The 22,702-nt window shown below is 40.7% G+C and overlaps 1 protein-coding gene across 2 annotated transcripts in view; it reads left to right on the top strand.

Moving 5' to 3' along the window:
- Positions 1 to 22,702, top strand: part of LOC121314040 (sodium channel protein type 4 subunit alpha-like) — a 189,053-nt gene that overhangs the window by 40,364 nt on the left and 125,987 nt on the right. For both annotated transcript variants that reach the window (XM_041246825.1, XM_041246826.1), the window contains exons 6-8: positions 1,178 to 1,269; positions 3,927 to 4,157; positions 17,394 to 17,457. In XM_041246825.1, the coding sequence (XP_041102759.1) occupies positions 1,178 to 1,269; positions 3,927 to 4,157; positions 17,394 to 17,457 (387 nt within the window). The remainder of the gene's footprint in view (positions 1 to 1,177; positions 1,270 to 3,926; positions 4,158 to 17,393; positions 17,458 to 22,702) is intronic.

The raw sequence follows: 22,702 nt of genomic DNA on the forward strand, positions 1-22,702 counted from the left end.
TGAATGCACAGTATAGGGCTGTTACAGCAAGCTCTGAATGCACAGTATAGGGCTGTTACAGCAAGCTCTGAATGCACAGTATAGGGCTGTTACAGCAAGCTCTGAATGCACAGTATAGAGCTGTTACAGCAAGCTCTGAATGCACAGTATAGAGCTGTTACAGCAAGCTCTGAATGCACAGTATAGGGCTGTTACAGCAAGCTCTGAATGCACAGTATAGGGCTGTTATAGAAGCTCTGAAATCAAATTTGTTATTTCTTAATGCATTCTTTACAGGGCCTATGACTTGTTAATGTGAAAAATCCTCAGCTGTGATCATTGTATTGATACAGCATTAAGACTCATTAGCAGAACATCTCCTGGTTTCAGGCCTGTCACTGTAATTTTATTACAAATCACTTCTACAGTAAAAGGCAATTGTCCGATCGTAGAAACCCATCCGGTATTCACTTGTTCTGCGTGAAGCTGCATTATTGTTATCCATTTAAAAGAGTCCTGATATTCAATAGAAGAGATCCTTTTGGACTGTTGCCTTTGATTAATAAGAGAAGCAGAAAGGCAGCAGTACTGCAGAGGAATAAGATTACATCAGTTCCGATCTGCAGCCGCCCCATTCTAGTCACCCTGGTTATAATTTTCACAAATTCAATCAGTGAAATGGTCCTACCGGATGAAATGTCCTTATGAAAGGAAATCAGTTCTGTCTGAAATGCGTGATCTGCTCTGCGCATTTTCAGACACAAGGCAGGAGCACAGCGTCAAAGATGTCTTAACCCTTAACATGGGAGATCTGTGCAGGAGATGTTCTTCAAAGAGCCGGAATGCTTGCTGAGTGGTCTGCACCACCAGCGACATGAGAACAAGGATAGGAATAACAAAACATGTTTTCTTCTTGTTGCACTTAAAAATAACTGTGATTTGATCCTGCAGGTATGTAACAGAGTTTGTAAACCTAGGCAATGTTTCAGCTCTTCGAACTTTCAGAGTCCTGAGAGCTTTGAAAACGGTTTCAGTAATCCCAGGTAAGGAATCCCAATCTGTTGAAGCAGGCTGTAATATGAAAGTAGAGCGCTCTCTCTCTCGCTCTGTCTCAGATGCTTCACGTTCTCCACCCCACCTTGCTGGCTTGATTCATGCTGCTTTGTCATTGTCTGTATGTGGCTCTCGCTTGTTGCAGATATGTTACTGAGTTTGTGGACCTGGGCAATGTCTCAGCCTTAAGAACGTTCAGAGTACTGCGAGCCCTGAAAACTATCTCTGTCATTCCAGGTGAGGACGGCATTAAACACTAAGGCTGCCATTAAACAATAAACCACACGGCATCTCCTTACTGATTCATCGTAGAAAAGTAATCAAGTAGATTGTGAGCTGGGAATGCAAAGAGGTGTGGGAAATGAGACCTGTGAATAGAATAACACTAGAAAAATGAAAAAAAAAACCTCAAAGAAATAAAATAAAAAGTCAACCAAAAAACATACTGATGTTGTCCTGGTATCCCTCATCATTCATATAGGACTTAGAGACTGGCTACTATGGCTGAGCTAGTTATTCAGTAAAAAAAAAAAAAAAAAAAATTATATATATATATATATATATATATATATATATATATATATATATATATATATATATATATATATATATATATATATATATCATTATCATGTAAGTTAAACATTGATTATATTTTAGAAAGACTCGATAACCTTTGGGGTAGTTTAGTTTTCACATTTTTCCATTCTAGGGAGACTTACACACAAGTAAAAAAAGCCTCCTACAACAGATTACCGAATCCCGTCTGTATGTTTGCAGGCGCGCGTTGACTATGTCACAAAGCGCATCCGCTCATCCTAGGGTTTTTCATTCAGCCTTAGTGTTTAACAAATAAGCGGCATGGCCATTATGAGCAGTTAGCAGAGTTTGCATGGTAAACTGTATATATAAAACCATCCACAGCAGGTGCTGGCAAGGAAACAAACCCCAATACACACTGCATTATCACACTGTACAGTACACACATACATACAGCCCCTAGGGGCAATGTGCTATCTTATCATTGTAGTGATACATTACAGTAACTTTTTAAAAGCAAAGCCTGCATTCAGATATGAAGCCTTTAAGGTACACTTTAAGCATCAGACACAGTGAACACATGTAGCAGAACTTGATTCTCAATTGATTCCCTTCACAAGAAATCAGTTTCACACTCTTAATCTGGGTCCCACTATATGCTTCATAAAGCACTGGAGACCAGGGGCTCCAGCACTCTCACAGCCACCTGCACAGTAGTATATAGAAGAATACGTTAAACTGCACAGAATTCCATTTGCAAACACAATTCATTCAGATTGCAATCACAGTGAAGTTGTGTTGTTTGGGTTGTTAATGACAGTACATATACTGTACTCTACATAACTCACACATCCAACACATACCTTTTATATGGTGGGCCCATAGAGGAGATGGACCATGCTGACTAGCATTGCATAGCAGTAGAGAATAATTACTTCAGAATTGCCTGATCTGGGCCACTGCCACTGCAGATCTTTTAGTAGGATTCTTCATCCACCCTACAGCTAACCCAGATAAGGGACGCACCTTTTGGCTATTACCACTTGGAGAAAACCTAGCATTGAGTCTGTCCATCAATACATTCTGTGTCTTGCCATCTAGCCCAGGAATGGAAATAAGATTCCTGTTTCACAGCAGTTTGATCCATTCCTGGTTTTACTGTGAGTTTAATAAGACACACATTAGCTTGTTACCTATACACTGTGCCTAATCAAGTTAGTAGTAAAAACTAGAATGGGCGAAAATGCTGTGCAATAGGAGTCTTATTTCCATCTCAGCAGCCTAGTAAATATGACAAGCAATGAGATATAGACACGCAACAAGCAGAGTAAGGACTACAACATTGGATATAAAGAAATCACTGGTTTATTTCAGCCTCTGTTGAGATATTGAAACTCAACTTGCAGAGTTTAAAAAAAAAATACTGGTTTATTGTCAGCCTCTGTTGAGATATTGAAACTCAACTTGCAGAGTTTAAAGAAAACATTGTTTTATTGCCAGCCTCTGTTGTGGTTGAGCAGATTAACACTAACAATGTTAATTGCACATTGTAGTTGTGTGGAGATGGCTTTCTCTGTGTTCTGTTTGTGGTGGGATTTGTCTGGGGATGCATGTGATGTACTATTGTTCCATTAAGAGCCTCAATACCCTACTGTTCCAGCGGCAAGGAATGGCATTAACCTGTTTTAAAAGGCATCTTTTCTTTGGAACTGATGGTATTGTCTATATCCCCTTCAGGCCCCAGGCTCAAAAATGAGGTTGTGTCACTGATGGGTTTTCATGGAAATAAATAAAAAATAAATACGAATTGGAATCAGGACTGAAGGGGATATGTCATGTGTGATGGGTTATTTAATCTGCCAATGTAATGTTTCAGTTCATTGAATGTCATTGATATCCTTTGAGATCAGGGGTATGTTTGCTTGTGGAACACACAGCTCTATTTCAGCAGCGCAGAACACAACACTATTTTAAGAAAGAATATAACATTGTGTAGCATGCCAGCCTATCACTAAAACAGAAGCCTATTTTACCTACAGTAAAATGTTTGTCTCACAAGTAGATTTGAAATATACCTGTGAATGTATTTAGGGAGATAATTAGAGGTTCATTCCGTGGAGAAACTGATGTGGCAGGATTTAGTGAGTCTTAGAAAATTGCAGGAGGAAACTACAAAATATTTCACCTATACTGCAAGCAGTGAAATCAACACATGTGTGTAAAGGGAGAACATTTGTATCGTGTTCCATTACTAACAATACAATACTATACAATACATTTCTTTATGGCAGATGTTAAAACGTAAAATAAGACTTTGCTTGTAATACATGTTTCATTAACTCTACCTTTTTCAGGCTTGAAAACCATTGTAGGCGCACTAATCCAGTCTGTGAAAAAGCTGGCCGACGTGATGATTCTGACAGTTTTCTGCCTAAGTGTGTTTGCCCTCATTGGTCTTCAGCTCTTCATGGGCAACCTTCGTCAGAAGTGTGTCAGAGACTATGAGAAATTAAACACTTCCCTCAATGGCACCTTCTACTGGGACGATGACTGGCCGTCCTATGAGAATTTCATCATCAATGAAAGCAAGTAGACCTCCTTCTATTCATTTAACCACTAGAACCAGCATGAGGGAACATTATTATTGTGCAATGCATAAATTCAACAAATAGCATCACATTGTGTTATGTAGTACTACCGTTTTCCATTATTACAGAGCTGTTGCATTGCCACTGTAGTGTCACTCACTACTTTTAAATTGCTGATCAATTGCTAAAGGAAATGTGGAGTGAGTTACCTAGTTACAGAGTGGTGAGGGTATGGAGGGGGTTACCTAGTCACAGAGTGGTGAGGGTATGGAGGGGGTTACCTAGTCACAGAGTGGTGAGGGTATGGAGGGGGTTACCTAGTCACAGAGTGGTGAGGGTATGGAGTGAGTTACCTAGTCACAGAGTGGTGAGGGTATGGAGGGGGTTACCTAGTCACAGAGTGGTGAGGGTATGGAGGGGGTTACCTAGTCACAGAGTGGTGAGGGTATGGAGTGAGTTACCTAGTCACAGAGTGGTGAGGGTATGGAGGGGGTTACCTAGTCACAGAGTGGTGAGGGTATGGAGGGGGTTACCTAGTCACAGAGTGGTGAGGGTATGGAGTGGGTTACCTAGTCACAGAGTGGTGAGGGTATGGAGGGGGTTACCTAGTCACAGAGTGGTGAGGGTATGGAGGGGGTTACCTAGTCACAGAGTGGTGAGGGTATGGAGGGGGTTACCTAGTCACAGAGTGGTGAGGGTATGGAGTGAGTTACCTAGTCACAGAGTGGTGAGGGTATGGAGGGGGTTACCTAGTCACAGAGTGGTGAGGGTATGGAGTGAGTTACCTAGTCACAGAGTGGTGAGGGTATGGAGGGGGTTACCTAGTCACAGAGTGGTGAGGGTATGGAGTGAGTTACCTAGTCACAGAGTGGTGAGGGTATGGAGGGGGTTACCTAGTCACAGAGTGGTGAGGGTATGGAGGGGGTTACCTAGTCACAGAGTGGTGAGGGTATGGAGGGGGTTACCTAGTCACAGAGTGGTGAGGGTATGGAGTGGGTTACCTAGTCACAGAGTGGTGAGGGTATGGAGGGGGTTACCTAGTCACAGAGTGGTGAGGGTATGGAGTGGTTTATCTAGTCACAGAGTGGTGAGGTTATGGAGTGAGTTATCTAGTCACAGAGTGGTGAGGGCATGGAGTGGGTTATCTTGTCACAGAGTGCTGAGGTTATGGAGGGGGTTACCTAGTCACAGAGTGGTGAGGGTATGGAGTGGTTTATCTAGTCACAGAGTGGTGAGGTTATGGAGTGAGTTATCTAGTCACAGAGTGGTGAGGGCATGGAGTGGGTTATCTTGTCACAGAGTGCTGAGGTTATGAAGGGGGTTACCTAGTCACAGAGTGGTGAGGGTATGGAGTGGGTTATGTAGTCACAGAGTGGTGACGGTATGGAGTGGGTTATCTTGTCACAGAGTGCTGAGGTTATGGAGTGGGTTACCTAGTCACAGAGTGGTGAGGGTATGGAGTGGGTTACCTAGTCACAGAGTGGTGAGGGTATGGAGTGGGTTACCTAGTCACAGAGTGGTGAGGGTATGGAGTGGGTTACCTAGTCACAGAGTGGTGAGGGTATGGAGTGGGTTATGTAGTCACAGAGTGGTGAGGGTATGGAGGGGGTTATGTAGTCACAGAGTGGTGAGGGTATGGAGTGGGTTACCTAGTCACAGAGTGGTGAGGGTATGGAGTGGGTTATGTAGTCACAGAGTGGTGACGGTATGGAGTGGGTTATGTAGTCACAGAGTGGTGAGGATATTGGAGATTCTAAATTTAAAAAAAGAAAAAGAAAACAAGAAGGGGCTGGAGCCATACAAACACCTGTGTTAGGAGCAAGGCAATAGCACTATGGAAGACCTTATTTTTGTCTGAATCTTGTAAATTATAATTGAAGCATCTCATCCAGATATTGATGCTAGCCCCTTTATTGTTGTTGTGGATACAATATATGAGGCCTTTATCCACTTGATGGTAGAAATGACCCTAGAGGCGGGATGTTTTTTTCTCTTCTATACAGTGTTGCTGTTAAGTTTTATGTGAAAAAAATAATACAATTCATGAAGATGAAAATGTAGGCTCCTGTTGGAACAGATAATATTGAATGAAGAGTCTCAGCACTCAGGGATCCCTGGCACTTGCTAACACTTCAGCGCTACTGTGGAGAACGCTGGTTTCTTAGTGTTGGACCTAATGGGGGATTATTGCATTAGCTGAAGTGGTCGTCTCCTTTGCTGGTTTATTATTAGTTTATTTTCTTTTGGTTTATAAATAACGGTCTTTCCATTAGACAAGGGAGTGTTTACCAGGGTGTGATAGGGAATGTTTAAAAATAAACTCTACCACCAGTACATGAACACAGCAAAACACTGTCAATACCAAAGCAAACAACAATAGCCTGCAGATTGAAAGTTTTATCCACAGAAGAAATTTGTGGAAGAGCAAATAATGCAACTACTCTTAGAAAAACAATAAGTGGGAATGTGAAAGACTGAGAGGTCTAGATCAGTGTAGATCTATCTGATTTACAATAATCAGGTTAGACAGGTCAGTGGCTTGTTTCAGGAGAATTGTGATGAAGTCGGGCCATAACATTGTGCAGAAGTGCTGGCACTAGGGGGATCTGGAGTGGGCTCGGCACCACCGAATGTCCCTTTGGCCCACCCAAGTTCACTCTCCTTAGGGGTTAAAAAAAAAGAAGCTGTAACCGCTGAGCAGAGCGCACTTGGGTGGGATAAAGGTGTATATTATGCTCCCTGTTTCATTTTCTAATTTTATCCGATATATTTTTCAAACTGTCACCAGCATTTACAAATAGTTCTTCTGACTGACACGCCTCAACGTAGAAACTCGCAAATCACGTCACATTGTTCCAAAAATACCTGCCTTCTCTATTTCAGTTTGACAAATGGAAAAGCTCTCATCCGGTTTAAGAAGCCGTTAGAGAGAGTGGGGAGAAGTTCTGTGGTTAAGGGAAGTTAAAGAGAGTGAAGAGAAAGGCTAGTGAAGTGAGATCGGTGCTGTTCTGCACACAGCAGTTGAAATGAACAGACTCTTTACTGCAAAGGAAATTGTTTGCCATTCATTCATTTTATTTAGTTTTGTCAATGATTTGCCCTCATGTTTAAGTTTTTTTACTGACACCAGGCCCCAGGTAGTTCTGCATCACAATGGATTGGTCTCTCGTTAGACAAAGAGCCTCTGCCTAATGAAAGCCTGTCACGATCTTAATAAAGATAATCCAAGGGCTTGGACAGAGAGACAGAAGATTTAACTCTAGTTGGTATAAAACACGTCCCTGGCTTGAGTGTTCTGTAAGAGATGCCTGCTTTTGTTTTCCTCGTTGCATTTGTGGGGCAATAATTTGTGGGGATACGATGTTTACAGTATGTGGGTTTAACAATTGGAAATCTATGCTTGAACATAAAAGGGCTTTTCACAAACATGCACCGGGACATGCTCATTTACAAACTGTTGCCACTTGGAGTGTGTTTAAGCAGAGACAGGCAACGGGAGAAACCATTCTTTCTGTTAGGCCTCAAACAAGGGGAGGAAAACAGGTACTATGTTGGAGAGATAGTGCATGTTTTCGTTGTCAACTTATTCCCCCTTCATGGGGATAGTATATAAAATGGATGTGGACTGTTTTACAAGTGGGCTTTTCATAAAGCTATTTGAATAGTCTAGAGAAAGACCCTACATTAGCAGAGATAATGAAGACTATATTACAGAATGCAAAGTGTCCATGAAAAGATATACAAAATGAGATGATAGAGACATTTAATAAAATGGTAGTTAATCAAATTCAAGACGACTATGTGCATTCTTAATCTAGTGGATACTGTATCAAAAGTGATGGGACATGAAATAAGTGCAATGTAAAAAATCTGTCCATCATGCTAAGATTTCTTAATGATTTATACCCGAGGAATATCTGATTGGCTTGCTTGAATTACATCATTTAGATGCTGAATTACAGCTCAGATATTAAAACACCTCTCTGAAGTCGGCTTTAATGCTGACAACATTACTAGGGCACATTCCATACATATATTGTTACAACCATTTGTTTACGTTGAAATGCATGCACGTAGTTGTGCATGCATTTCAAAGTGAACCATATACAAATAGATTTTTGGATCTTTGTAATTTTCAGCATGCATTCTTTCATTACCACTACATTACTCAAAGGTACAAGGGCCCTTCACTAAAGAGATTGCTGGAAATTCGCTGGACAAGCCATTCTGAAGTGACCAAATGTGTTGTTGATAATCAGGATCGTATTCTTGATATACTGTCAGAAGTCTCAGAAGATGATATTGCTTCCATAGACTTATGTTTCAGCTTAGAGACAGAACTTCTTTGTTCTTGAAAAGTTCCATATTGTTGATATTTTAAAGCCAGCAAATGCTGTTCTTCAATCACAATCTGTTGACCTGTGCTCTGCTGGTGAGGTGATACATGCATCAGTAGAAACATTAAAGATCTTTGCAAAGATGAAGATTTCTGGATGGAGCAATGTAGTGTAGCTGTAGATGTGTATACTACAAAGAGACAGAGAACCATGAGTACGCAGCTAGCTGATTCTGTAGTGCTTTCAGCACTAGGACACGTAGACTCTGGAAATACTGCTCAGTCTGACTGTAGTCTGACATTAGTCTGAGCCATGTTAAACATTCTAGACAGAGGAGCATGAGAGAGGGAGAACGGATTTTCACAGAAGAATCTGGATGTAATGAAGGCTCTGTCTTGCCTCCTACCCCGGTCCAGCACATGTCTTGATGCTACCATGTTAGAGCCTCTTCAGGTGAGAGCAGTTGTTGACAAAAATGATTTGGCCGGTGAGATTGTATATCCATTGCTGCATAAGATGTATGTGTCAGCTTTAATAAGTGATGTATCTACAGCTTCATGTGAAAATCCATTCTGCACTCGAGTGCTCACCCCTTTCCGTCGATCCATGCTTCATGACAGAAAGAGCAAGCTATCACTATGAGTCTAAACACGAAAGACATTGTGAAGGAGTGCTCCAAGTCAAATAGAAAACTGATGCTGCCATTATTTATTTATGTATTATGTTCTCTTTTTTCATTACTTTTGGAACATTGAAAAGAAGAAAAAATAAAACTAAGAACAATTATATAGATCTGCTGTATAGTAGTTTAAATAAACTGAATGGAAAGGCAGTTTTTTAAGTTTAAAGGAATAAAAAAGACAGTACATAGCAAAAAGAGGTAGAGATAATAGACATGATCTCACAGTTCATGTAAAATGTTTATTTGTATATAGGCATGGGAATTGCACAATCACTCCACGTGCAGATTAAAATGGGAATTAGGGTGGAAGCATGGGGAGCACAATTAGTTCACGTGCAGATGTGCTGAGATTCCAATTGAATGATTGATTAGCAATCGAGTCTCGGTACAGCTGCATAAAAAGAATCAATTTTCACGCACACAGGGCTGGGTGTTCAGAGGGAAGGAACCAGAGAGAGAGAGGATAATTAAAAACGTAATTAAACATAACAATTGCTATTGCGTGCTGGAAGCACCAGCATGATACGTATTTGTTTGTCTCACCGTGTTTGCTAGTGTCTGTCTGGCCACAGTGCCGTTTTCTTTTACAAAGTGTTTTTGTCTGTTTAAACCTTTTATTTTGCAATAAACCGGCGCATCAGCGTGTTTCATACTCCAGCACTGTTGTCTGTGTCCCCTGTCTTCCAGGTCTGATATTACCAACACAAGCTGTCCAAGATAGTCACTTTTTATTTACTTTTGTTTATTGTGGAATTACCTACCAGCCTATATTATTAGTGCAATCAGGTAACAGAATTGATGTATGTTTAAAAGTGTATGTCTAAACTGGTTTGCTCAATTTTGGATTATTCTGTATCTTTTTGCAAATTTTTCAGTACAAATTTATTTGCAACACATGCAGCATGCTAAGTATAGGAATATGTAATCATTGAACTGCACTATGCATCAGTAGTATATAGTTACAAATACATCTGGTGAAATTATTCAGTTTTTACTTTTTAACACTAACAAGAAACAAAGTGTGTATGTTAATTCCTAAATTAGGCAAAGCATTTTTGCATTTTATAATCCATGCTAACAGGAATTGGTATATTGGTTCATAGTCTGAGTAAATCTATATCACTGTTATGGTGGCCTCCCCATACAAGAGGAGCTGGAGCCGGGCCTGTCGTGCAGCAACATATTCTTAAATATACATGTGAGACTGTGCTGAGGGAGGCGGTCACAGAGGCACCAGTGCAGCTATTCAGATACATGTCAAACCAGCCGCAATGAAGAATGTTATGTAACCACTTTAATGCTGAACTGTGGTTCAGATTAAAAAGCAAAACCCCTCCCTAGTCCGAGAGCCGACTGGGGACCATGCAGTGCAAAGGGGATTACGAGGTTTTGTACTCAGATGGCACAATACAACAATGCAGCTGTGTTATAACCCATATACTCATTTTAAGTAGCAGGAGCAACCTTGTGCTTAAATCAAAATTGAATATTTGTTGAGGACGGGAGAGTTAGTTTAGATTATATAATGACATAAGCCTGATAAAATTGTCAGGCCGGCGATGGGGCCGCTGTTGTATGACCCACTTACCAATAAACCATTACTAGCTTACACTGACTTTACTGATAAAGAGAGAGGGAGAGAGACCAGGTTTTTTGTGTTTGTTTTTTTTTCTGATACTGTGCTCACAGATACATGGGAATACAGTACAATAGAACCTCAGGGTTCTGATCAGCAGCCACACAGGCGCTCTTGTAAGTGCCGGGCTGGTCATGGAGAAGGCAATTACTGTATCCAGACAAAGGTGAGGCAGATTTCAAAGCAAGTACAAGCAAGTTTACCAGGAGCAGTTCAGTTTTAAACAAAGCACAGACGGCTAAAGGAGGCTGAATGACTGAGCAAGCTGCAGGAATGCATTGTGTTTAAAATAAAATAAAACAAGCACTATGTTAACCCAGGTTTTCTTATAAAATGCCTTGGATAAATGAAGTGCTGTGATTGGCTGAACAAGACCACATGACCGTGCAGTAATAATTGTCTTACCGCATGGCTTTGACATCATAGACCTACTCACTTACCTGATCTATTAATATTACTATGCCTTTATAATAAAAATAATACATGATTGACTTTCCACAAGTTAACATTAGGAGGATTGTCATTTGAACAATTTCTTAATGAGAGGGAAGCAGAACCACCACCTCTGATTTCAAAACAGAGTCAAACAAAATTCAGCTCTCTCCTGGTCTCTCTGATGACACAGAGGCTGGGCTTCTAAACAAGCTCTGATCCACATACAATTCTGTTTTTGCTGTCCGCGGATGGGAGAGCCTGTGCACCCTGACACAAAGTTGTTTGTCGTCAATACAGATGAACATGGTCTCTAGTTTGTGACCCTGTTTAATGAGCAAATAAAAAAAACATAAAGATGTCAATGAGATCAACCGTGAAAGTAGTTGAGGTTACATGTTTGCCCAGCCTGGCGAGTCTAAGTGCCCCGTCAACAGCTTTAAAAAATATATACAAAAGTACCTCTTGGTGTTAATTACCATGGAAACATGATGCCGCACTGTGCATTACACAAACCACTCAATCTGCAGCACAGCTCTCCACATATTATCTAATGCTGGTTTACAGTCCAGGGAGATTATTTAGGATACCGCTCATCGTTGTGAAAACAGCCTTTGAAACTATTGGTCAGCTTCTCTCGAAGACCGCAAAACCTGCAGTAGGATTTAGAAAGAGACGCCTCATCCTTCCACGGCCTCGCATGCCGAAGCCTCTCCCTCGATGAGGGCCCCAAGGGCAGGGCAGTGGCTGCTGGCTGTTCCGTGCATCCTCCCTCAAGGTCTCCACACACCAGAGGCGATGCCATTTTTTAATTGGCGACGAGACACTTTTCGCAGAGACGGTTTTCTCTGATGGTATTTCAACATACATGGCAATAAATCATACACTCCAGGCTTATCCAGTTCCTTCGGAATAGACTCCTATATATTATCTTTCGTATCTGTATCTTTATAATGGTGATGCCCTGTGTCATAAGCTCTGGGTATTTTTTCAAGTGTTATTGTTTTCTCTGTCACTTTGGATATTGCGTCACCGTGCTGGACCACGTGCATTGAAGCTGTTCTCTGATTGCTCAATGCCCTTGTTGTGACGCGTGTCAAACCGCAAACAATAGGATTCAATCCTATTTATTTCATGCTGCTCCAGTGCCACCCTGGTGCTGCTCCTGCATCGCCTGTCGTGTCGTTGTGGTGTGAAAGATACTTATCAAAAGTATAGGTTCTATTCATTGTGACACATCACTGCACAGTTCCGCTGCTGTATTCATTGTGACACATCACTGCACAGTTCCACTTCTGTATTCATTGTGACACATCACTGCACAGTTCCGCTGTTGTATTCATTGTGACACATCACGGCACAGTTCCGCTGCTGTATTCATTGTGACACATCACTGCACAGTTCCGCTGCTGTATTCATTGTGACACATCACTGCACAGTTCCGCTGCTGTATTCATTGTGACACATCACTGCACAGTTCCGCTGTTGTATTCATTGTGACACATCACGGCACAGTTCCGCTGCTGTATTCATTGTGACACATCACTGCACAGTTCCGCTGCTGTATTCATTGTGACACATCACTGCACAGTTCCGCTGCTGTATTCATTGTGACACATCACTGCACAGTTCCGCTGCTGTATTCATTGTGACACATCACTGCACAGTTCCGCTGCTGTATTCATTGTGACACATCACGGCACAGTTCGACTTGCCACATCGTGTCTGGTGGGTAACAGCCTTTAGATGTGCAAAATCAGTCTGCTTTCAATTCCAAATGCTATTTAATCTCAGAATTAAATGGCAATATTCAATTTAATGTTTTTATGGCAAAGAAGAAAAGTAAAAAATATATATGTCACAACGAAACTGTCCTCAGGGACTATGTTTTCTCAGTGGAAGGATACATAGTACATTTATTTTTTCCTTAAAAAAGCTAGTTTGTATAATTATTTTCAAGAAAAAAAAATGTAGGCATTTTTACCAGATTGAGGGTGTAAATGGCAGGTGTACATATTTATTAAACCATTGAAAACTCTTTGTCAGATATATCAATACATACATACCAATTTAGTAATTAAGAAAAATAGACCTCTTTAAAAGTGTATTCAAGCAAATGAACCCCACTTCAGTGATATTGTTCTCATGGAGTTATCAAATGGAACCCCACTTCAGTGATATCGTTCTCATGGAGTTTTCAAATGGAACCCCACTTCAGTGATATCATTCTCATGGAGTTTTCAAATGGAACCCCACTTCAGTGATATCGTTTTCATGGAGTTTTCAGATGAAACCCCAGTTCAGTGATATCGTTCTCATGGAGTTTTCAAATGGAACCCCACTTCAGTGATATCGTTTTCATGGAGTTTTCAAATGGAACCCCACTTCAATGATATCGTTCTCAGGGAGTTTTCAAATGGAACCCCAGTTCAGTGATATCGTTCTCATGGAGTTTTCAGATGGAACCCCAGTTCAGTGATATCGTTCTCATGGAGTTTTCAGATGGAACCCCAGTTCAGTGATATCGTTCTCATGGAGTTTTCAAATGGAACCCCACTTCAGTGATATCGTTCTCATGGAGTTTTCAAATGGAACCCCGCTTCAGTGATATCGTTCTCAGGGAGTTTACAAATGGAACCCCGCTTCAGTGATATCGTTCTCATGGAGTTTTCAGATGGAACCCCACTTCAGTGATATCGTTCTCATGGAGTTTTCAAATGGAACCCCACTTCAGTGATGTCGTTCTCATGGAGTTTTCAGATGGAACCCCAGTTCAGTGATATCGTTCTCATGGAGTTTTCAAATGGAACCCCACTTCAGTGATATCGTTCTCATGGAGTTTTCAAATGGAACCCCACTTCAGTGATATCGTTCTCATGGAGTTTTCAAATGGAACCCCAGTTCAGTGATATCGTTCTCATGGAGTTTTCAAATGGAACCCCGCTTCAGTGATATCGTTCTCATGGAGTTTTCAAATGGAACCCCGCTTCAGTGATATCGTTCTCAGGGAGTTTACAAATGGAACCCCGCTTCAGTGATATCGTTCTCATGGAGTTTTCAAATGGAACCCCGCTTCAGTGATATCGTTCTCAGGGAGTTTACAAATGGAACCCCACTTCAATGATATCGTTCTCATGGAGTTTTCAGATGGAACCCCAGTTCAGTGATATCGTTCTCATGGAGTTTTCAAATGGAACCCCACTTCAGTGATATCGTTCTCATGGAGTTTTCAAATGGAACCCCACTTCAGTGATATCGTTCTCATGGAGTTTTCAAATGGAACCCCACTTCAATGATATCGTTCTCAGGGAGTTTTCAGATGGAACCCCGCTTCAGTGATATCGTTCTCATGGAGTTTACAAATGGAACCCCGCTTCAGTGATATCGTTCTCAGGGAGTTTACAATTCCTCCCGTCCTGATGTTTGATGAACATTTATAATTTTTTAATTCATTTATTGTTTTGGTAAGCTAGTCATGCATTAACAGTTAATAAACTAAAAAGCTGTCCCTTAAAATAATTTTCAATGCTATACAAAAAGTTTACTCCATGCCATATTATCTAAAAGTTAAGATGCCAATGTCTTCAACATCGGGTCCTTATCTCCACCGCGTTACAACATCACCCCAATCAGGCTAACACCTCCAGCCATGCGACTGTGTAATCTGAATACCAGGCTGCAGCATGGCTTTGAGACCCAAACACGAACACACTCAACAACAGGAATGCCAGGAGCTGATGGTGGAGGGGGATGTGTGCCAAAGCACTCTGAAGCCCTCTTAAACCCAGTCGCCTATGAACACTTAACCACTAGAGAGGGACAGGGTGAAAATGAAGTCTTGTGAAAATGAAGATAGATAAAATAAGAGCTCAAGCAACTTAACGGGATAGGGAGAGGAACTGGGCAAGGAGACTGGTGCACCCCAATCCCTCATCCAACAAGGACAATCCAGTATCAGGATGTAGTGTGCTAATGTATTAGAACACCTTAAGATTTGTCATTAATATCTTTTATATACATACCTGCATGAAAACCAAGAGGCACTTGTATGAAAATGTTAGACCACTTTGCTTTAATGAGGCATCTTAAACAACTTCTAAAAAGTCTCATGCATTTTATCATTTGCTATTATGTGGGTTTTTTCTCTCTCACTATTTTTAATTTATTGCATGTGTGGCCTATTAAAGTAATTCATTAAATTAGACAATCACTCATTTGCCTATTTTGACAATTTTTCAACATTCAGTTACAGTGGTTGGATTCCAACAAATCAAAACTACAGAAGCAATGGGGTGCTCTAATACATGTGCACACTACTGAACTACAGAAGCAATGGGGTGTTGTAATACATGTGCACACTGCTGAACTACAGAAGCAATGGGGTGTTGTAATACATGTGCACACTGCTGAACTACAGAAGCAATGGGGTGCTCTAATACATGTGCACACTGCTGAACTACAGAAGCAATGGGGTGCTCTAATACATGTGCACACTGCTGAACTACAGAAGCAATGGGGTGTTGTAATACATGTGCACACTGCTGAACTACAGAAGCAATGGGGTGTTGTAATACATGTGCACACTGCTGAACTACAGAAGCAATGGGGTGTTGTAATACATGTGCACACTGCTGAACTACAGAAGCAATGGGGTGTTCTAATACATGTGCACACTGCTGAACTACAGAAGCAATGGGGTGCTCTAATACATGTGCACACTGCTGAACTACAGAAGCAATGGGGTGTTAGTAATACATGTGCACACTGCTGAACTACAGAAAGCAATGGGGTGAAGGAATACATGTGCACACTGCTGAACTACAGAAGCAATGGGGTGTTGATTCCAGACCCTCACAATTCTCTGTGTAAAAAAGTGCCTCCTATTTTCTGTTCTGAATGCCCCTTTTCTAATACCATTTGTGACATAAGAACATAAGAAAGTTTTTTTCAAACGAAAGGAGTCCATTCGGCCCATCTTGCTCAATGGTTGTTAGTAGCTTATTGATCCCAGAATCTCATCAAGCAGCTTCTTGAAGGATCAAGGGTGTCAGCTTCAACAACATTACTGGGGAGTTGATTCCAGACCCTCACAATTCTCTGTGTAAAAAAAGTGCCTCCTATTTTCTGTTCTGAATGCCCCTTTGTCTAATCTCCATTTGTGACCCCTGGTCCTTGTTTCTTTTTTCAGGCTGAAAAAGTCCCTTGGGTCGACACTGTCAATACCTTTTAGAATTTTGAATGCTTGAATTAGGTCGCCACGTAGTCTTCTTTGTTCAAGACTGAACAGATTCAATTCTTTTAGCCTGTCTGCATATGACATGCCTTTTAAGCCCGGAATAATTCTGGTCGCTCTTCTTTGATGTATACACTACGGAACTACAGAAGCAATGGGGTGTTGTAATACATGTGCACACTGCTGAACTACAGAAGCAATGGGGTGTTGTAATACATGTGCACACTGCTGAACTACAGAAGCAATGGGGTGCTCTAATACATGTGCACACTGCTGAACTACAGAAGCAATGGGGTGTTCTAATACATGTGCACACTGCTGAACTACAGAAGCAATGGGGTGTTCTAATACATGTGCACACTGCTGAACTACAGAAGCAATGGGGTGTTGTAATACATGTGCACACTGCTGAACTACAGAAGCAATGGGGTGTTCTAATACATGTGCACACTGCTGAACTACAGAAGCAATGGGGTGTTGTAATACATGTGCACACTGCTGAACTACAGAAGCAATGGGGTGTTCTAATACATGTGCACACTGCTGAACTACAGAAGCAATGGGGTGTTCTAATACATGTGCACACTGCTGAACTACAGAAGCAATGGGGTGTTGTAATACATGTGCACACTGCTGAACTACAGAAGCAATGGGGTGTTCTAATACATGTGCACACTGCTGAACTACAGAAGCAATGGGGTGTTCTAATACATGTGCACATGACTGTACATTGTGCTCTCTTTAATTCAATTGCTCTGAGCTCAGCATTACTTTTGGTTTGCAATAGCTTGCTTTTGGTCAGATGCACATTATAAGTCAATGAAGAATATTAAAAAAGTGATTCTAATAATAGTAAAACAGAAAAGCATGCTCTATCAATAATGTTTTTAATGTATTTTGGTTTGTTTTTTAGCCAACTTCTATAAGATAGAAGGAGCCAAGGATCCCTTACTATGTGGAAATGGGTCTGACGCTGGGTAAGTAGCCAGTTTTGCTTTTCGGAATGCATTATGCAAACATGTCACTGTCTGTTCTGTGCAATAACTAATTCAAACCACCCCACCACCAAACTAAAGCAGATCTCAGCTGGTGGATTGTCAAGGTTTTCTTTGGTGATCACAGCCACTTTATTGCCAATGGCACAGTTACCTCTGGGACTATATTTTTAACTTTGTTATGAGGCGTGATAATGACTACCCCCTCTCGTGCACAAAACAGTCTCCTTATTTAAACCTGCATGCTGTGCTCTGCCACCTCTGTAACAGATTTGCCTTTGGATTTGGAAATTGTGGGATCCCAGAGATTAGTCCAGAATGTGTTGAGGCCATTCCATTTCTTACAGCACTATCTGCCATGGCACTAGCTTGCCGGGCCATTTTCTCAGCCAGTTTAAAAGTTGCCAAGAATCCTTCGTTGCCCTGAAAAGGACATGGTGCTGGTGTAGCCCTGTTGCACTTGGCTGGTGTGATTCAATCTCTCTGGGATTTTGTAAGGGGAGGTGTGATATAAACGTGTGTGACGTAATCTCTCAGGGATTTTGTAAGGGGAGGTGTGATATAAACTTTATTTACAGCTCACTTCAAATGTGGCAGTGAACAAGTGCTTGTGGAGTCAGGCGCTCGCAGATCCCATGGAGGCAGTGATGCTGTGCTGTTTTACTAGTTCATTTCTTCTGTCTCCAGTCAAGCAATATTATCCAGTGCTTGGGTTATTTATTTAACACGTTTAAAACCTCTCCTTTGGTTGGGGCCTTCAAAGTTATGTCTTTAGTCTTTCTATGTGTACGTATAGCCTGAAGAAAGACAACGTCGTACACGATTATTATATAAATAAACAAGTGCTTGGGTGTCCACTGGACCATGACACAATTATCATCTTACATTAGAGGCTTCTCTTGGGAACTCTTTACATTGTGTCTCTAAATACTGTGTACTTACACACAATTACAATGCATTTAATCTGTAAACCATTTTGCACGATATATGTAATTACACAATTGTTTCACAGAAGGGTTAGGGATAGAGAGAGTTAGGGTTATATCGTACATAACTACACTAGGTACATACACAGCAATTAGAGACACAGTGTAAAGTGTTGCCCTTCTTTTTATGTTGTAGGTCTCAATGCGTAACGGGCAGTGTTGTGTGATGCACTGCTGCTGTTGATGAGATGAGAGGAGTTTAAAAGCTCGAAAACCATGGATGCATTGTTGTTAAGACGCTTGCGATGCGTGGGATTGCTGGTTCGTACCCAGCCTAAAGAGGGTTTTAATTAACGAAAGAGAATATAACTCACCTTGAAACAGACATTTAACAGACCGCGTCTGTGACGCCGACGATGCAGAGGGAGAGTGTACAGGACCAGGGTTCATTTCTTATAGACAACCTAGATCATTCAATGATTGAAAATGAAAAATATTTTAGCCTTTTCTATACTTGTGGTTAGAATGAGATTTATTCACTTGTTTTAACCATTTGTAACCTTATGGAATGTTTGTTGTATTGCTGAAATGATATGCCGTTATTTGCACCCAGTGACTACCAAGAAATTATCAATGCCACTGTAGCCTATTTGAATTCTGTATAAATATAAGACAGCTGACATCTACTGTAGATTTTATTTGAGTTATACAACTGAAATCTTGGTATAGAAAATGGCATATTAGATATTACAATAAAGGTTCCTGACGTATGTAACCTGCTTAAGCTTTTTAACGAGAAGTGCGTTAATTAACAACTTTATCGGCTCAATTTCAAAGCATTAATGAATTGATTTAATGAACACATTTGCTACTAAAGCTCTCATTACTATACCATGAGTCCTTCCGGGTTATTTTCCATAAATCAAAACGAAGGAACAGATTACGTCGCTTCGACCCCTATTTATACCATCACTCATGACCCCTTGATAAACGAGTCATCACATCATTTCCCTTCTGGGTCAATCAGTTAATGTACTGAAGCTGTGCCCCTTTTCTAAATGACTGACTTTACCACCAAGAATCATTGTCTTTCTGTCACAGGGACAGTGGGGAAGTCCTTGCATCTCTGACAAAATTGTTATATTCTAACCATGGAAACATTAAAGTCCCTTTAATAGGAAACTCTCACACCCACTAATAGCAGCCTAACATCGGACTCCTTCAAAAAGTACATCTATACACAGAATACAATATTAGATTTTTATTGTAAACCTTATAGAACTGAGCAATCGTGAGCAAGTTGGGTTTCTGTAATGAGTAAAAATGATCACGGGGGATAGATAGCTTCTTCCATTTCATGAAACAGTGGGATTTGCAATGAAACCCTAAGATCTGCTTTGAGAAACGTTGACAAGCTAATTGTTTCAGGAGGGGCAGAAATGACTGCAGAAACAGCTTTAAATAGGATTAAAAACACAAATCATGGTGTAATAAAGAAATTGACAATATTATGCCAGAGTAAAGAGTATTTCTTTAATTATAAAATATTCAGCTTTCAATAAATACAAAAATACAAAAACAGAATGAATGCTAAACATATCTGCTTTTGTTGGATATCCTTTCCAGAAGTAATCCCATAAATCTACCAGCTTTTGGAACCAGTGAGTGGAGCGCTTAGATTCATAGGGCAAGTTCCAGGATTTTACTCAGACTAAATACCATCTGTGTGATTGTTCCATGCCAAACTGAAGAATTTGCAAGTTCTTTATATAAACACACAGAAATCAAGGTGGACCCAGAGGGCATCCAGGAAAGCTTCCCTGCCTTCTGCAGCTTTTACTCCTACACATGGAACCTGCAACTTGCACTCCGACACACGGAACCTGCAGCTTGCGTTCAGACACACGGAACCTGCAGCTTGCGCTTCGACACACGGAACCTGCAGCTTGTGCTCCGACACACGGAACCTGCAGCTTGTGCTCCGATACACGGAACCTGCAGCTTGTGCTCCGACACACGGAACTTGCAGCTTGTGCTCCCACACACAAAACCTGCAGCTTGCACTCCCACACACAAAACCTGCAGCTTGCGCTCTGACAAATGGAACCTCAGAGGCTGAAACACTGCAGTGCAGGATAAGCAGCATGCTGGGATCAGTGTGGAGATTTGAACGACCTCAGAAGAAGGTTCGGTAACACTTTACATCCATTGTTATGGGTTGAATTTTTAGAAGCAGTGTTAGACTCCTGATTATAAGCCTTACACAGCAGTGCAGGAGAATGATCTCTTCTCTGATGACCACTTCAGTTGACTTAATTGAGAAGAATAGGGCAACTTTGCTGTGGAGCTACAGATTGCGATTAAGGACAGTTACTGTGCCCTCTTGCAGTGTCAGCTCAGTCCATGGTTTAAGCAGTAGTCACACGTGGTGTTGCTGTTTCAGTCACAAACAGATGTGTGCTGCTGTGCATTTTATAGAAACTGTTTTCTTGGGGACCTGACTGAACTGTTTTGACAGAACATGACTATGTCATGCAGCATAACCTCCTACCACTGCATGTACAGCAGCAGGATGCCATGCGGCAAACATCTTTTATCTCATTTTGTTTTTGGGTATAAATTGTCTAGGATGTCAGAAGGTCAACTTCCTGGCTAAATGATGCAATAATCCAGAAAGAAGATCACAAGGTTTTATATTTGCACAAAAGTTCCAGTTGGAGAGCTAGCTTTAAAGACTGAATGATAAGCTTGGTGCTGTTTTTCACTGGAAACATTATCAGAGAAAATCTGTAAAACTTCCCATGCGTGTCTGACAGACTAGTAGCTTTGATGTCCAGATACAGCACCAAACATAGGCACGGTGAAGAGAGCTGGACACATGTACTTAAAAGACCAACAAAGCAACTAGAAAAACCAACATAAAAAAGCCTTGTCTCGGATCCCAGGGATTTACATTGACAACGTTTGAAGCAACACAGGGAACACTTTGGCCGATCTGTATTGATTTAGTATCTTATTTTTTTCACCCAGCTTGACCATAACAAATGCAGGCTTGCAGACAGCACTGCTATTCAGGCATCGCAATACACATAAAAGGATTTCCCTGCTTTTGACAAATTTGTTCTGGTTTTTAAGCTATTTTGCCTTCCTCTAACAGGTTTAATAACACTGTGTAACAATTTTTTTTTTTTTTGTTCCTGGGTAGTAAGTGTTATTTCCTAATTGCTTATGCCTCAAAAGTATAGAAAATGGCTATTATTCCCCACAAACTTTGCTTTTGTGACCAGGACAGTGATATTTCAAAATATCACTATTTCAAATGGGAAAACGGGCAAATGTGTGTCTTTTCATTCACATAAAGTCATAAAAAAACAACAGATTAATCCAAATTAACATGTATTTATACTAAAGTAATACAAAGATGACTACAAAAGATTTAGAAGTGAGTAGTTTTCCGAGATTTACAATTATACTGTAAATTTACAGTAATTGTAAATCTCGAAAAACTACTCACTTCTAAATCTTTTGTAGTCATTTTTGTATTACTTTAGTATAAATACATGTTAATTTGGATTCATATGTTGTTTTTTTCTGACTTTATGTGAATGAAAAGACACAAAAGCTCCCGTTTTCTCATTGGAAATAGTGATATTTGAAAATATCACTGTCCTGGTCACAAAAGCAAAGTTTGTGGTTAATAATAGCCATTTTCTATACTTTTGAGGCATAAGCAATTAGGAAATAACACTTACTACCCAGGAACAAAAATTGTGTTACATAGTGTAATGACTGTTCTGGTCTGAACAGCAGAGTGAGGATTAGTGCCCATCTCTTTCAATCCACACAGAGAGGGGAAACCCTGCCCGAGGCCACAGAACAATCCCAACATTGACGTGCTCTACTTGAGTGAGTCTTAAAGGCATACTATATAACATCTTGTTGGTTCAGGGATCTGGTACAAACTGTCTATAAACATGATCTTAATGACTGTTCAGGGATCTGGTACAAACTGTCTATAAACATGATCTTACTGACTGTTCAGGGATCTGGTACAAACTGTCTATAAACATGATCATACAGACTGTTCAGGGATCTGGTACAAACTGTCTATAAACATGATCTTACTGACTGTTCAGGGATCTGGTACAAACCGTCTATAAACATGATCATACTGACTGTTCAGGGATCTGGTACAAACTGTCTATAAACATGATCATACTGACTGTTCAGGGATCTGGTACAAACTGTCTATAAACATGATCATACAGACTGTTCAGGGATCTGGTACAAACTGTCTATAA

This window comes from Polyodon spathula, chromosome 4 (genome assembly GCF_017654505.1).
Source record: "Polyodon spathula isolate WHYD16114869_AA chromosome 4, ASM1765450v1, whole genome shotgun sequence".
Lineage (NCBI taxonomy): Eukaryota > Metazoa > Chordata > Actinopteri > Acipenseriformes > Polyodontidae > Polyodon > Polyodon spathula.